This window comes from Bos indicus, chromosome 23 (assembly GCF_029378745.1).
Source record: "Bos indicus isolate NIAB-ARS_2022 breed Sahiwal x Tharparkar chromosome 23, NIAB-ARS_B.indTharparkar_mat_pri_1.0, whole genome shotgun sequence".
NCBI classification, from domain to species: Eukaryota; Metazoa; Chordata; class Mammalia; order Artiodactyla; family Bovidae; genus Bos; species Bos indicus.
This window is the reverse complement of record NC_091782.1, coordinates 52,491,766-52,508,058: the sequence shown is the minus strand read 5'-3', so window position 1 is coordinate 52,508,058 and position 16,293 is coordinate 52,491,766. Positions and strand designations below refer to the sequence as shown.

The 16,293-nt window shown below is 57.0% G+C and overlaps 2 protein-coding genes across 3 annotated transcripts in view; one reads left to right on the top strand and one right to left on the bottom strand.

The window, feature by feature from the left end:
• The first annotated feature begins 2,380 nt into the window (after nucleotides 1–2,380).
• Nucleotides 2,381–6,670, top strand: PSMG4 (proteasome assembly chaperone 4). Its single transcript, XM_019985983.2, has 3 exons — nucleotides 2,381–2,630; nucleotides 3,806–3,881; nucleotides 6,492–6,670. The coding sequence occupies exons 1-3, from the start codon at nucleotides 2,457–2,459 to the stop codon at nucleotides 6,611–6,613; spliced, it is 372 nt and encodes a 123-aa protein (XP_019841542.1). The 5' UTR covers nucleotides 2,381–2,456; the 3' UTR covers nucleotides 6,614–6,670.
• A 928-nt stretch (nucleotides 6,671–7,598) lies between these two features.
• Nucleotides 7,599–16,293, bottom strand: part of SLC22A23 (solute carrier family 22 member 23) — a 135,276-nt gene continuing 126,581 nt past the window's right edge. For both annotated transcript variants that reach the window (XM_070778475.1, XM_019985981.2), the window contains one exon: nucleotides 7,599–11,115. In XM_070778475.1, the coding sequence (XP_070634576.1) occupies nucleotides 10,758–11,115 (358 nt within the window). In that variant the 3' untranslated portion in view covers nucleotides 7,599–10,757. The remainder of the gene's footprint in view (nucleotides 11,116–16,293) is intronic.

The following is a 16,293-nucleotide window of genomic DNA, read 5'->3' as shown; positions in this document are numbered from 1 at the left end:
ACGCAGGGAGGGGGCATCTCTGCTTAATGAGGGGGAGAAGGAGGTGAGAATGAGGCCACCTGAAGGTATGGGTTTGAGTGCAGGGACAAGGCCTTGGGAAAATTGAGCCTGACAAGCTCGATTTTCTTTCTAAATGCAGAAGCTGGGTCATCTGCTGAACTTGGGCTTGGTGGGGTTAGGGCTTGAGGAGAAGCGTCCTTGAGGCAAATGAGAGGGTGCGATCCTGGGGGCCCGCAGGGCAGTGTGTTAAGGGGCAGCTGCTGATGGGGTGGCTAGAGGTTGTAAGCCTGCCTGCTGGGTCATGTGACTTCCCTGGTGGTTATCTGAGCCCAGTGGGAGGAACACAGAGGAGCACGATCCCACCTGTGCTGGGGCCGGACTGGGGAGGAGGCAAGGAACAGGGGGTTAGCTAGTTGCCTTAGGTTCACAGACAGCTCTTCAGGATTCTTTAGAGAGAGAAACTCTTGATTTGAAAATGGCGTTTGTCTTCTAAGGGGACAAGGCATTAAGAGGGTATTAGGAGTTAACATGGGGGTGACGTCACCTGCTGTGGCAGTCCAGTTTATTGATTTATTTTTTCACGGATCACACTTTTGGTATTTTGTTGTGAAATCTTGGTCTGATTAAAGGTCACAGACTTTCTCCTATGTCTTCTGCAAGTCTGACAGTTTTTGGGTTTCCCATTTATGTCTCTAAACCATTTTGACTTCACTTTGCTGCTGCTGCTGCTAAGTCGCTTCAGTCGTGTCCGACTCTGTGCGACCCGACAGATAGCAACCCACCAGGCTGCCCCGTCCCTGGGATTCTCCAGGCAAGAACACTGGAGTGGGTTGCCATTTCCTTCTCCAATGCATGAAAGTGAAAAGTGAAAGTGAAGTCACTCAGTCGTGTCCGACTTCACTTTGTGTATGATGTAAAGTATAAATTGAAGTTCATTAATAATTAAGGAAATGCAAATTAAAATTACATTGAGATACTCCTTACGATGGCTAAATGAAACAGACTGGGAACGTACGGTGGTACAGTCACTGTGGAAACAGCCTGTCAGGTTCTTGAGAAGTTACACGTGGTACAACCATTCTGCTCCAGGTCTTTAACTACGAGAAATGAAAGCACATGTTCATACAGAGACTTACTTGTTCACATGTGTTTGCAGCAGCTTGACTGCAATATCCCCAAATTGAAAACTGCCCAAGTGGACACCACCGCATGAGGGCTATTTGCATAGCGATATGCCCAGCCAGCGAACCCTGATCATCAACACAAAGGAAGGAGCAACTGACTCACACAACAACTTGCGTGAATCTCAAAATAACTGTGAGGAGAGAAAAGGCAGACAAACAATTGTACACACTGTACGTTCCATTTACATAAAACTCTAGAAAATGCAAACTACTCTGTGACTGAGTGCGGCACAGTGTCTCGGGTGGGGGTCAGGAAGGGCTCCCAGGGCTTGGGGAAGCCTCTGGGGGTGATGGGCATGTATCCTCTTGATTGTGGTGATGATTTTATGAGTTACACGTGTTACAGCTTCAGTTTGTATACTTTGATCAGTGCAGTTACTGTAGTTTATTTAATAAAGCTGTTAATCTATTATAATATTGACCTGAAAATTATAAATTGAATCATTAGCGAACAGAGCAAACTTTTTAACAAAACTTACCTTCTTAACTGTCAGTTTAATTTAGACCTATTAGAGATTTAAAAAGCAGAACTGATAGCTCTGTCCTTAAACCCAAGTTAGTTCCAACAGAATCTGACAAGAATGGGCACTGTGTTCTTTTTACTACAAAGACTCTCTCTCAACACACTGCAGGGTCCCTGTGTCAACTCTGAGGGTCCCAGAGTGACTCAAGTCAAGCTCCCCAGCAGGGCTGACAGTGGCCCCCGTCCCCTTCTCTGAGGCAGACGGGGAGACTGAGTCTCGGGCTGAACCGTTAGCCGAGGCCCACGCTTGTACAGGGATCAGCTCTGGGGTCTCGGACTAAAGGCGCGCCAGCCCACGACCCTAACTCAGTCCACGCAGCTCTCCTTCTGAGAGCTCCTCCAACATCGCTGCCATTTTCATGGGCCTCCTGCAGTTACGGGGCTGCTGGCAGAAGGAGGGTTTTAGAAAGTGTAACCCAGCTCGCGGGACACAGGCGGCTGCGCTGAGCGCTCGTGGCACCTACTAAACAGCGGGGGATCACGCGTCTACACCCGGAAAGATGCTCCTGCGAGCCTACACTGCGCCCAATTGAGACGCCGGCCCGCCCCGCCCACTCCCGGGACCGCCCCGCCCACTCCCAGGCCCGCCCCGCCCACTCCCGGGCCCGCCCCGCCCACTCCCGGGCCCGCCCCTCAACTTCCCATCCAGGCCCCGCCTTCCCGGAAGGCCCCGCCCACTCGGCCTTTCGGCGCTTTCTTGCTCGCGTCTGGTGGCGGCGGGAGGACTGGCGCGGCCGGGCTCCGGGCTGATGGAGCGGCCGGCGGCTGCCGGGGGCGGGGACGTGTCCCTGCACAACTTCAGCGCGCGGCTTTGGGAGCAGCTCGTCCACTTCCACGTGATGCGGCTGACGGACTCGCTCTTCCTCTGGGTGGGGGCCACGCCGCACCTGCGCAACCTCGCCGTGGCCATGTGCACGCGCTACGTGAGTGCGGCGGGGGGCGGGGAGGGGGGGGATGGAGGAAGGGGGGGGCCCCGGGGTCCCGGAGGGGGCGGGGCCGGGGTCGGACACGGGCTGCTCAGCCCACCGCGGGGCTCTGTCCCGCCGCACGGCTGGTTCCCGCCCCCCCCCCCCACGTCTCTGGGTGGAGTGTCGGGGTCCCCGTGGGACCTCTACTGTCCGCTCTCACCCTCCCTGGGCCGGGGGTGGCGTGTCCCCCTGGTTTTCTGCCGGCTCCTCGCTGACCGCGTTTGCTTAGTCTCCCGCACGGATCTCTCTCCCGCCCTTTCCCTCCGCTGTCCCATCGAGGTGTAACTGGTGTCCCACTGGGTGCTCCAGACCCCAGGCCGCTCCTCCAGGGCCGTCCCTGGAGACGCAGGGACGCAGAATCCAGCCACTTCTCACCTCCTTCACCTGTCACCTGGGCCCCGCGCCGTCGCTGCCCTCGGAGGTCCCCTTTGCCTTCCGAGGTCCCGTTTGCCATCGTGTGTCAGAGCTGCTGTAACCCAAGGCCTTAGACCGGGGGGCTGAGAACAGCAGAGAGGGCGGAATCGAGGTGTCAGCGGGCTGCTTCCTCCGGTCTCTGGGCTTGCTGTGCTGCTCACACCTTGGGGCCCCTAGTCTGGCAGCCTCGTCACCCCAGTCCTGCTCCAGTGTCCCAGGCCGCCTCTGTGCATCTTAGTCTCTCCCTTTCTTCCGAAGACACCAGTCCTGTTAGAGGAAGAGTTCGCCTCCCCTTGCTTCCATCTTAACTACATCTGCAGAGACCCTGTTTACAAATAAAGTCACCTTCACAGGTGCTGGGGTCAGAACGCTAGGACCTGGACATTGCTCTTGCAGCACGTGGCTTAGTCTGGCACTGACAGCTTCAGCGTTGTCATCCCTCCGCTCAGACCCCCAAGAGTTCAGAGCCTGTATGGACCCCAGGCCCCATCACGGCTGCGGTGTCCCCAGCCCTCTGACTTTGCACCCACTTGCCCCTCTGGGCTGCTCCAGCCCTTCACCGTCAGGCCTGTCTGCTGCTGGGAGAGGCTGCAGAACTGGGGCGACACAGGCCCACCGCAGGGGGAGGCTGGCCTGCGGCAGGAAGGGGGGCCCAGGTGATCCAGGAGGGCTGGACCTCGCAGAGGAACCAGTACCGCTCTCTCTTTTCCTTGCAGGACTCCATCCCCCTGTCCACCGCCCTCCTCGGGGACACGTCTGACACCATGTCCACCGGTCTCGCCCAGCGCTTAGGTAGGTTCCGCAGCTCAGCTGCCGGAGCGCTCAGGTGGGGACCTCGCTGTTCAGTGGAGCGGGGAGGTGAGTCAGCGTAGGAGGAAGGGTCTCCGTTTGGGAGGTGAACCCCCTGGTTGCCGCAGGAAGCCCAGGCCTTGCGCATGGGTCTCAGGAGGTGATACCAGCACCTCCAGGGGCCTGCTCCCCACCGGCTCTGATGCCCTCGGTTGCCTCCAAGCTGATGAGTGACAGGTGATTTTGCTCTTCGTCCTCGTGGGAGGCGAGGGTGAGTGACGCCCACGGTGCCCGGTGGCAGCAGCTCCAGGTAGCGTCCATGGCCTGCCCTTCATTGCACGTGATGCTGCTCAGAGCTCGAGGGGAGAGGGCCTGGTGAGGTTGGGGGCTCCAGCCTCCACTGCACCCTGAGCACACTTCCACAGATAACCTCGCTGGTCCAGGTGAGGATGCCCGTGCCCAGTGGTCCCCGGTGCCTGGGGACCTCGATGGGCAGAGCAGCCTCGCCCCCATCTGCCTGAGTGTCCCGGCCACGTGCGGAGCCTGGTGTCCTGGCCGGGGTGCGGCGATGGGGCCCCTGCCATGGTTTTGAGGCGCTGTGGTTGTGTTCACAGATCTGTCAGTCTGGTCCCTGGGGAGTGGGCATGTCTGTGGTGGTCGCTCTGGGACACCCCATAGTCACACGGAGCTCGGGCATGGCCGGCTTTCTAGGGGCGGGGTTGTCACGGCGCCCACAGGCTGCACCAGGCGGGGTGGAGACCACGGGGCCAGCGGCTGCGTCTCAGGAGCATCCACCACACTTGTGCTTTAGTCTGAAGGTATAGGAACCTGAGTAGTAAGTTATCTTGGTGACCTCTTAACAGGAAGCAATTTTGAGTCTACAGAAAACCAACAGGAGAAATAGGAAGGCTTCCTGTTTAGCCTTCATCTGGGTTCCCAGGTGCTGCCGTTCCTTCTCTGCCTTTGCCAGTTGCTAGTTTTTAGTGAAAATAGGTTGGAAGCCTGACGCCCTTTTGCTTCACTGTGTGTTTGCCTGCGTTTCCGGGTAACACCACCCGCCTCAGCAGGCAGACCCCCGTGTGCCAGGCCTGGGGGAGGAGGGCGGGAGCCTGCTGGTGTGTGGAGCTGGGACTGGGAGGTCCCCGAGTGTGGACAGAGTCCAGGAGAGGAGGCGGCGGGAGCGCGTTTGAGGAGACACGAATGAGCTGGCTCTTCAGTGAAGCGAGGCTGGCTCGCAGTGTCCTCAGGGTGAGGCCTGGAAGCAGTCTGTGAGCAAAACCTGGGGCTCTTTTAATTTTTTTTTTGCCATTTTGTGCAAATGTTGGGGCTTTTTTAAATTAGCATTTTTCTTTCACGTGGTTTATATTAGTTTACAAACAGCGTGATCTGAAACTGAATACAGACATTCCCTGTAACTTAAGTCAGATGTGATGGGGGCTCCTACCTACTGATATCCACAAGCCTGGCAGCCGTTGGCCAGTGCCCAGCAGGGACAGGCATGCGTGGTGAGATGCCAGCCCACCGCCCAGCAGGGTCGGGCGCGCGTGGTGAGATGCCAGCGCCCCCCGGGGCGGGTGACGTGCCTGCTGAGGTCGCGGCCGGCCGGCCTGTGACGCCCTGCTCCGTCGTCCTCTGGAGCTGGGGTCAGGACCCCGCAGCGGAAGGTGTTATTAACCGTTGTTGGCCGTCTGGACAGTGCTGAAGAGACTGGTGTCCCGAGACTGTCTCATGTGGGAGAGATGAGTGACCTGGGGGCCCTGGGGGCTTCCCGTGGACGGGGACCCCTTGCTCCATGCAGCCCTGGAGGGCAGAGGGGCTGCTGGGCGGACGATGCAGGTGGGCTTGGGTCTTGGCTCGTGAAGGGATGGGAGTCAGCGGCCCCTGGGGACAGGAACTTTCTGCCACTGAACGTGGAGCCGCTGTGATGGAAGGGCCCAGCTTCCCCCTCCGCCCACTGTTTGTCTCTGACGGTGGGACTCACCTGTCTCTGTGGCCTGCAGGGAGGAGCCCTTTGCCCCTGCCCCCTTGGGGTGCGACCGGGTGAGAAGGCTGGTACCGCCTGCTTAGTCCTCAGGACCTGGGGGTACAGCTGAGCTTGGTTTTCACGGTTGGAGCCGCTCCCACCTGCCCTGGGTGGTTCTGTAGAAAGGGGCTCAGACGTGTATTCAGCGTCCAGTTGAAAACCACACCCGTGTGTGTGCGCCTGCACATATGTTCATGTAGGAGTGTCATCTCCTCTGGGAGGAGGGTGGTGGGGTTGGGGAGAGGGTGGTACTGGAGGACCTTAATATTTTAAATCTGTGGACATCATCTGTGGTTGAAGAAGCAGAGCAACCAGCCAGCCCTATGTGTAGCGCAGGGGGTCGCAGACAGCGGGGTCTGTGAACAGACTCGGGGGTTCTGGGGGTGCACCTCACCGGGTCCTGGTGCCGTGGCTCAGAACTGCTCTTCCGGGTGAGGGGCGGCTCTGGCAACTGGTCTCTTTTGCAGCAGTTGCCTGTGATGTCGTCAGAATCAGAGCTTTCTTTGCTCTCGAAAAGCCTGCCTTTCCCAGGCCTTTCTCCACTGTGGGCAGGCGTGGGGTCACGTGTCCCTGTGGTCTCTCTCTTACAGCCAGGAAGACCAGCAAGCAAGTCTTCGTCAGCTATAACCTTCCAAACACCAGCAGCAGCTTTGAGTTGCTGGTAGAAAGCCGGATCAAGGAGGAAATGCAGGCCTTTCCGGAGAAGTTCTAGCCGGAGACTCGGGCACGGGACGCTTGAATAAACGGCCAGATCCGCTGCTGCAGCAGGTCCACGTGTCCTGTCTGTCTGTAAAGGGCCGGTCTCCTCCCTCCTGTCGCCAGGGTGGAGTCCCAGGGCTGCACCTGAGGGTCCCGGGAGGAGGGCTCCCGCAGGACGTGTGAGGATGGGGGGCCGCCGGGTCCCAGAGAGGGCGCGGGCCACGACTGTCAGGCCGTCCTGCCGGCTGCATCCCCAGGGTCTCGCTCCGCTGGGCCCTGTCCCCTCACCTGGTAGGTGGGAACCTTCTCACCGGGCTGGGTTATCACCAGAAATGCTCTGCAAACCCTGGGTGCCAGGGTCCCTAGGACCTGGGTCCCGGTTTACCTGCTTTGCTGAACAGATCCCAGCATCAGTCCCTCCCCGTGCTTCCGCCAGCCCGTCTTTCCTCCTGTCTGCTCTCTCCTCCACGGCCTGGGCCCCTCCTGCCCACGTCCCCTCCGGCCCGCGTCTTAATCCTCGGGCTCTCCTGCCGCTCGCGGTGGCATCTGTCTCTCTGGGACATGTGCTGCTCTCCGGAAGCCAGCGTTCCTGGGTCGGTGGTTCCTCACTTGGCTTCCAGTCGCGTCCCTGGGGAGTTTTTACAGCTTCCTCCCCAGACTCGGGAGGCCCCCGCTTTGTGGGGCTGGAGAGCGCCCCATGTGCTTCTCAGCACAGCCAAGGCCGGCACAGGACTCTCTGACGCTTGGGGTCCACGTGGGCCCCTTTTGTCCCGGGAGGCGGTGGTTCGGGACCCGGAGCACGTTTCACGTGGTGGCAGGTGTCGTGTCGGGCCGTTGCCTGCAGCGGAGCTGGGACAGCCGGGATGAAAGGCCCTTCCAGGGACCGGGTCCTGGGCTAAGCCACTAACCTGCGAGCCCCGGCCGGTCACGGCTTGGAGGTACGGTGGGCACCTCTCTGGGCGGAGTAGGTAACAAAATCAGGGCTATGGAGAGGAGAGTTTGGTATAAATACTTTATTAAAGAAATATTGCTTTCTTGTTAAAAAAAAAACACTACATTAAAGAGAGCTCTGGGTGCTCAGTCTTCCCTGACAGTCACAGTGTGAGAATTGTTCCCTCTTTGGGAGGCTCCAGGCCCCGGGTGAGGTCAGCAGGACGTCCACACGAGAGGGGCGAGCTCGGAAACCTGCCGCCCCCTCCTCGGGGGTTTGAGGGTGGCACTCAGCATGCGGTGGGCGGTCACCCCGCCCCGCCTCCGCCCGCCCAGAGGACGAGGACCTGCCGGCCAGGAGCCCCCGTCCTGGGGCAGGGCGGGGGCTGGGGTCACACGGGCGCTGAGGCAGGGACTCAGGGAGACCTGAACCAACAGAGTTTATTCTTTGTAGCCGGTGGTCGTGAAACGCCCTGCCGGGGATCCCATCTGATGAGGTAGGGAAGACATTCCAGAGGAGGTTTGTTAATGGGGCAACGTCTTTATTTCTGTACATTTACACACATGTCCCCGGGGTACAACAGCCGTGACGGCATGCAGGCAGCATGGAAGGCTGGGTCAGGGCTGGCGCAGCTCTGTGCTGCCAGCAGGCACTCCAGGGGTCCCGTCCACTCACGGGCCGCATGGGTCCCGCCCAGGAGCCTCTGGGTCGGGGCTGCAGGGCAGGGAGGGCCCCCCAGCAAGGCCGGTGTGCTGCGTCCCCCCGGCCTGGGGCTGCGTCTTGGCCAGGGTCCCCACGGTCTTGTGGCCCCTCGGCCCCCTTGTTTGGCTCTAGGAAGTGGTACCTGGGGCAGTACTTCCGCTGCAAGGCCTCATTCTTGCTGTTCGGTGGTCAAACCAGCTCACCAGCCCCTTCCCCCTAGTCGCAAGCTATTACACTTAGAAAATGAGACATTTAAACCTTTTTACTCTTTGTTTTGGGTGCTAAAATGCGGGATATTGGGTGAGTTGTTACTGGTTTCTGGAAAAGAACAGAAAGCAGAAGGGTCGCTTGTATGCCTGACTTGTTGGAAGGGGGTCCCGGCTTCCTGGGGTCGGGATGGGGGTGTGCAGGGTGGCACTGGAGGCGGCGCTGGTCTCCCGAGCAGTGGGCATTCAGGTGCCTGAGCAGCATCTCCCTACTGAGTGCGGAGGACATGGGCCGGGGGTCCACGCGTGACCAGGGCCTGGCCAAGCAGGTAGGGCCCTGCTGCCTTGCCCACGCGGGCGGGGTCTCGGGGGCTCGGCCCGCGGGAGGCTTTTCTGCTTTGGCCCTGCTTCTCAGTTGTTGCTCATGGAGCCCGAGCCTGCGCTGCCACAGGCCTCTGCTGGGTGGTGCCACCCTCATGCCCGCAGAAGCCCAGCCTCAGCCAGCTGCTTCTCCAGTCCAGGAGCCAGGCCTGACCGTGACGGGACAGTGCTGACCCCATAGGACCGGCGTCTACTGCGGTCACCTAAGACAGTCTAGGAGTGGTGTTCGGGGACACCCTGTGGCTTCACGCATTCCCTAGAGCTCTACACCGCCAGCGGGAGGCCACGCAGGGCTTGGGGCCTGGGGTCACAGGTGCTGGGACACTTGGCGGGTGGGGTCCGGGGACCCTGCTTGCTGTCCCGACCCCCGCACTGCAGGCCTGTCCTGGACTGGGGGGCCCTGCGCCCAGCACGTGAGAAGGGCTGAGGCACCTCCCAGTTTGGCACTCAGCTGCGCAGTAGACAGACAGGCCTGGAGATGAAGGTGAGTGTGACCCGCCCGTGGAAACAGAGAACAGAAGTGACGAGAGACAGGAGGGCCAGGAGGGGCTGGAACGCAGGCCTGCGAGTTTGCTCGCTTCCCCACAAAGTTCTCCCGAGCCCTTGGCCCCTGCCAGGGTCGGCCAGCCTGTAGGGGCGCAGTGGGGGGCAGGGGGAAGACACAGGCCGGAGCATCAGGCGAGGAGCGTGGGCCTTGTGCCCACCTCTCCCCTGGCTGTGGGGGCTGCGCCACGGGGGGCTGAAAGTTGACTTGCTGCTTCACACAGACCCAGGACTGGAAGAACAGCCCACCGCAAAGATGTGCCCCAGAGCTGGGGGCTCGGCCTTCCAGAGGAGCCCAGGCTTCCCCCAGATGGATGCCAGCGCTGCGGCAAGACAGTGCCCGCCTGGCCTGCGAGGGTAGCTGCTTGGCCTCCCCTGCGCCGCTTCTGAAACAGCCGCAGACGGGAGCTGAGGGCCTAATCTGGACGGGCAGGAGGCCGAGGCGAGGAACGCGACGCGCCCTAGCACAGCGGGATGGGGCCAGGGCGAGCTCCGGTGGGTTATTGCTTCTCTCGGTCGGCCTCGATGCCCTCCGAGGTTGCGGTCAGGCCCCGCCCGGGGCCGCTCCTGGCCGGGGGAAGCAGAGGGCACGGCCGGTCCCCCGCAGGCTCCCCGGGGCCTCCAGGCTGGTGATTTCCGTGCGGTGTTAGTTCAGGAAGGAGCGGGTATTCAAGTCGTGTTGCAGAAACGCTGACTTCGAGGCGAGGCGAGGTGGGGCTGGGCGGGGCGGGCGTGCCTTTCCTGCTGGAGCTGCACCGGGAGGAGGGCGATAGCAGTGACTCGTGGAGGTGAGGCGCTGGCTGCTGGGGAGCGGAGCGGGCAGACCTGCGCTGGAAGACCTTGGCGACGCCACCACTCATCACGTACGACTTCCGGTGAGATGGTGATGCTTTTCCCCCGAAAGAGCTTCCGGATCAAGTATAAAAGGATGATCTCCAAGTAGAGACGAAGCTGGTTTTAATGATATTGTGAGCTGCTTTTCCTTAACACAGAGCAGAAGCTCTTCCCTTACAGAAAAGACCTTTACAAACCATCACAGAGACTTTAGCAAAACCCTAACCATTCACATCTCAGTCTGAGCAAAGTGCAGCCGTGGGAATGCGCGGGGGCGGGGGGGACCCCCGGGGAGCCGGGCTGCGCGGTCCCGGCGCGCGAGTGTCCTTCCCGAGGAGGGGGCTCCGTTTTGAGATCAGTGAAGGGAAGGGAATAAAGTGCTTCTTGTAAAAATGACCAAAATAAATACAAACATTTCATGGCAGAAAAGAAAGTCTCCGAAGGGTCGTCTGCTAGGTCCGCTCCCTCAGACGCGCACGCTCCTCGAGAGTTTCGCAGGGTTCCCCCCCACCCTAGGGTCCCCAGCCTCGGCGGAGCGCGTCTCCCATGGCCGTGCCCGGCTACATGGGCCGCCCGCCGTTGGCTGTGGCACCGTCGGGCAGCCCGTCGCCCGCGGCAGCTGCGTCGTGCAGCCCCGAGTAGTCCTTGAGCTCGGCGTGGGTGGGCAGCAGCGGCTGTTCCCCGCGCCGGGGCGGCAGGAGGGGCTGGCGCGTGTAGTGCTCGCCGTCCGGGATGCTTTCGGGCAGACTCTGGCCCCGGCTCTCGGGCAGCAGCAGGAGGCAGATGATGCAGATGAGCGTGCAGCAGGCGAAGATGACGTGGTGCAGGAAGTAGCCCTTCTGGTTGTGCAGCTCGATGATGGGTGCCGTCAGCATGCCGAAGCCCGCGCTGGCCAGCACCAGCCCCAGCCCGCCGCACCTGCAGGGCGCACGGGTCAGCGGGGCGGGCCGGGCTCCACCCCTGCCCTGTCCCGTCCCGCGTCCACCCCCCGCCCCCCGCCCGCCCCGTCAGCCCAGGCGGCTTCTCAGTTCACTTTCAAAGGTGACTCTATAATAAACACCAGCATAAGGGGGAAAACCAGCCTCACTTGCCGTACTTGGTATAGGGTGTCAGGAAGCCAAGTGTTACTATCTTATGCTGTTGTCCCGAGGCTTGCTCTTCGCTTAGAAGAGAGGAGGGTGGCCACGGATTAATGAAGGCATTAAAAACACATCAAGAGGAAAGCTGCCAAGACAGTGGAGCATAAAGACCCCACGCTCACCTCCTCTCACGGGCCCCCCAGAATCACAGCTGTCTGCGGAACCACCACTGATGAAAAGGGCCAGAAACTGCCAAACAGACCCACAGCTAAAGACGTAGAGCAGGAGCCACGACAAGGCGGGTGGGAGGACTGGACGCACAGTATAGTCTCACGACCCCCACTGGACCGCTGACCCACACGCTGGGAATATGTTCCAGAGGGTCTCCCGCAGAAGCGAGTTCTGAGCCCCAAGTCGGGCTCCCCAGCTTGGGCGTCCTGCACCAAGAAGAAACACACCTCAACACAATAAAAGCTGCATATGACAAACCCAGGCTGCCGGGCGGTGCAGTGGGGAAGAACCTGCCTGCTACTGCGGGAGATGCAGGTTTGATCCCCTCCAGGGAAGATCCCCTGGAGGAGCAGATGGCAACCCACTCCAGTATTCTTGCCTGGGAAATCCCATGGACAGAGGAGCCTGGGGGACTACAGTCCATGGGGTCACAAAGAGTTGGACACGACTTAGTGACTGAGCAGGAGCATGATCACAGACCACAGCTAACATACTCGATGGGGAAAAGCTAAAAGCGTTTCCTCTGCGGTCAGGAACGAGAACAAGCTGCGCACTCTCGCCATTTTTATTCAGTGTAGTTTTGAATAAAAGTCCTAGCCACAGCAGTCAGAGAAGAATCCAAACTGGAAAGAAGTAAAACTGTCACTATATATAGAAAATCCCAAAGATGCCACCAGAAGACGAGCTCATCAGTGAATTCGGTAAAACTGCAAGATAAAAAATTAATAAACAAGTCTGTTGCATTTCTGTATGCTAACAAGAGACTCTCAGTGAGAGAAATTAAGAAAACAATCTCATTTGCCATCACATCAGAGAGAGTAAAATACTTAGGAATCAACCTACCTAAGGAGGTAAAAGACTCGTACTCTGAAAGCTATGATGCTGATGAAAGAAACAGAAGATGACAAAAACAAATGGAAATATACACTGTTTTTGGATTGGGAGAATTAATGTTCTTAAAATCACCACCACACAAGGCAATCTACAGATTCAGTGCAGTCCTTATCAGAATACCCATGACATTTTCCACAGAACTACAACAAATATTTTAGAAACTTACAGAAACACAGAAGACCTCTAATAGCCAAAACAACCTTGAGAAAGAACAGAGCTGGAGGAAGCAAGCTCCCTGACTCCAGACTACACTACAAAGCTACAGTAATCAGAGCAGCATGGTGCTGGCACAGAAACTGACCCATAGACCAACCGAGAACAGAAAGCCCAGAAATAAACCCACACCCTCATGGTCAGTCAGCCTGTGACAGAGGAGGCAAGAACGTGCAGTGGGGAAGAGACAGTCAAGGGTCCTCTTCCGGAAGGTCCGCAGCAGACACTGTGCTTTGTGAACACTGGGACGCTGTGCATCAGATCACCCTGGGCCTCAGCAGGAGGGCCACTGGCCGAGTGAACGCAGCAGAGCCAACATGACGACCCTGCAAAGAGTGGTGTGACTGAGCCACCCGAAGATGCATAGACGAGAACCGGAAATAACTGGTCCTCACGAGTCTGGTCGCTCCCGGAAGCCGCAGGGCGTGGCAGGGGCCGTGTGCGGCGCTGGGGATACAGTGCGCGTTTCTCAGGCTCTTGACACCAGTGAGCCGTCATTTTCTCCAAAACCACCTGGGTGACCTTCCCGTGTCTGAGTGGGTGGTGCTGAGGGAGGTGGGCACACAGCCCCCAAGGGAGTCCTGTCCTGGTCAAGGAGCTGGGCTCCCATCAGAGTCCAGGTGAACTTGTCATGGGAAGGTATTAGGTTAGCGTGCATGCATGCTAAGTTGCTTCAGTCGACTCTTTGTGACCCCATGGATGTAGCCCACCAGGCTCCTCTCTCCATGGGATTCTCCAGGCCAGAATACTGGAGTGGGTAGACATTCCCTTCTCCATGGGATCTTCCCAAACCAGGGACTGAACCCAGGTCTCCCACATTGCAGGTGGATTCTCTATCACTTGAGCTACCACTGGCAGGTGGGCTCTTTACGGCTAGCGCCACCTGGGAGGTCTAGCAGATGGCATGTATTTGATTTACGTGGAACTGTGGACTCGTTCTTTAAAAGTGCCTCTCTGTCTACAAATGCATATGTTTAAATGCAACACACATATGCATGCATCTGTACTATGCAGTATGTCTTTACATATTTTTTTCCCACAAAAGCCATTTTCTGTTGATTTCCTATCAAGGATCCCTTGAAATTAGTAAGACTGGGAACAGCTGTGTCAGGATCTGGTATTCCATTTTTGGCTCTTGTGTTTCAGAAATCTCAGTTCAGAGAATGGGATGATTACCGTGGTCGGTTCTGAGGCTCTACCCAGCCCGGCGAATGTTTCTGCTTTTCTCCAGCTTGTCACGAGAGGGCAGCACCTGCCCATGTTTAAGCAGTAGATTTACAGGGACAGGAGGACCCAGGTTCATTATGCACTGGACATCTGTTTTACTAGTGATGATGTGATGGTGATGCGTTAGTCGCTCAGTCGTGTCTGACTCTGCGACCCCAAGGACTGTAGCCCACCAGGCTCCTCTGTCCATGGACGTCTCCAGGCAAGAATACTGGAGTGGGTAGCCTTTCCCTTCTCCAGGGGAATCTTCCCCACCCAGGGATCAAACCCAGGTCTCCTGCGTTGCAGGCAGATTCTTTTTTTTTTTTAATTGTAATGCTTTATTACTGACGGTTATTTACATAGTGTTTAAGGCACAACAAAAAATAAATTACAATACAAAAGTTCTCTGTAAGTAGAAGACACTGAACAATGGGGCTGTATTAACCCTTGAGCATTTAATCAAGACAAAGAAACTACAAGTTTTGCTGGAAACAGCTTCCTTGAGTTTTTAACTACCTCTTTACTCTTTATCGGAGAAGGCGATGGCACCCCACTCCAGTACTCTTGTGCAGGCAGATTGTTTAGCATCTGAGCCAAAGGGCCCTTATTTTTTTGCTAGTAATAACACCAGATGTTCAAGCTGGTTTTCGAAAAGGCAGAGGAACCAGAGATCAAATTGCCAACATCCGCTGGATCATCGAAAAAGTAAGAGAGTTCCAGAAAAACATCTATTTCTGCTTTCTTGACTACGCCAAAGCCTTTGACTGTGTGGATCACAATAAACTGTGGACAATTCTGAAAGTGATGGGAATACCAGATCACCTGACCTGCCTCTTGAGAAATCTGTATGCAGGTCAGGAAGCAACAGTTAGAACTGGACATGGAACAACAGACTGATTCCAAATAGGAAAAGGAGTACGTCAAGGCTGTATATTGTCACCCTGCTTATTTAACTTCTATGTAGAGTACATCATGAGAAACGCTGGGCTGGAGGAAGCACAATCTGGAATCAAGATTGCCGGGAGAAATATCAATAACCTCAGATATGCAGATGACACCACCCTTATAGCACTGGATATAAGGAACTAAAAAGCCTCTTGGTGAAGGTGAAAGTGGATAGTGAAAAAGTTGGCTTAAAGCTCAACATTCAGAAAACGAAGGTCATGGCATCTGGTCCCATCACCTCATGGGAAATAGATGGGGAAGCAGTGGAAACAGTGTCAGACTTTATTTTTTTGGGCTCCAAAATCACTGCAGATGGTGACTGCAGCCATGAAATTAAAGGATGCTTACTCCTTGGAAGAAAAGTTATGACCAACCTAGACAGCATATTGAAAAGCAGAGACATTACTTTGCCAACAAAGGTCCATCTAGTCAAGGCTATGGTTTTTCCAGTGGTCATGTATGGATGTGAGAGTTGGACTGTGAAGAAAGCTGAGCGCCGAAGAATTGATGCTTTTGAACTGTGGTGTTGGAGAAGACTCTGGAGAGTCCCTTGGACTGCAAGGAGATCCAACCAGTCCATTCTGAAGGAGATCAGCCCTGGGATTTCTTTGGAAGGAATGATGCTAAAGCTGAAACTCCAGTACTTTGTCCACCTCATGCAAAGAGTTGACTCATTGGAAAAGACTCTGATGCTGGGAGGGATTGGGGGCAGGAGGAGAAGGGGACGACAGAGGATGAGATGGCTGGATGGCATCACTGACTCGATGGACGTGAGTCTGAGTGAACTCCGGGAGTTGGTGATGGACAGGGAGGCCTGGCATGCTGCGACTCATAGGGTTGCAAAGAGTCGGACACGACTGAGCGACTGAACTGAACTGAACTGAATAACCCCTACGTTACTCTAACGATAGAAAGGTAGGTGTGCAGGCAGATTTCTTAGAAGTAGCAAGCTTGAACTAAGTATCCTGGGATCTTTGGGGTGGGGGGGAGAGAATAAAGAAAAAGAAAAAACAAAGAATCTTCAAATTATCCTTTTAAAGCCATGAACCCGGCGTCTTGAACACAGAAAACAAAGCTCCTGTTTTTCGCTTCCTCCATTGTGTTACTTTTCACTGCCTTTCTGTGAAGTCAGAGATGAACAAGTATTTCTTCCAATCTCTGCATAAGTTTCACTGCCAGAAACACTCAGGCAGGAATCACTGATAACACCACGTTCCTGGCACGAGACCCTCCGAGTGCACTCTGTCCCCACCCGTCCCTGCAGATGGGGCCATCAGGAAGAGTCTCCGGGCAGAGGGCAGAGGTGAGCTCCGCCCACTTGCGGCAAAGGGCCCAAGTCTCGGGTCAGCCCCCAGGGGAGCCTGTGCCACACATTCACATATAATGTCAGCGGCCGCTCCGCGCGTCTCGTCCTGTGCAGGCCGTCTTTGCCCCTCCCTGGTGCCCACTCTTGAGGTGTGCCTGGAGCAGGGACGCGGCAGGTTCCATCCATCGGGGGTGCTGGCCCGGGAGGAGCCGGTCCGAG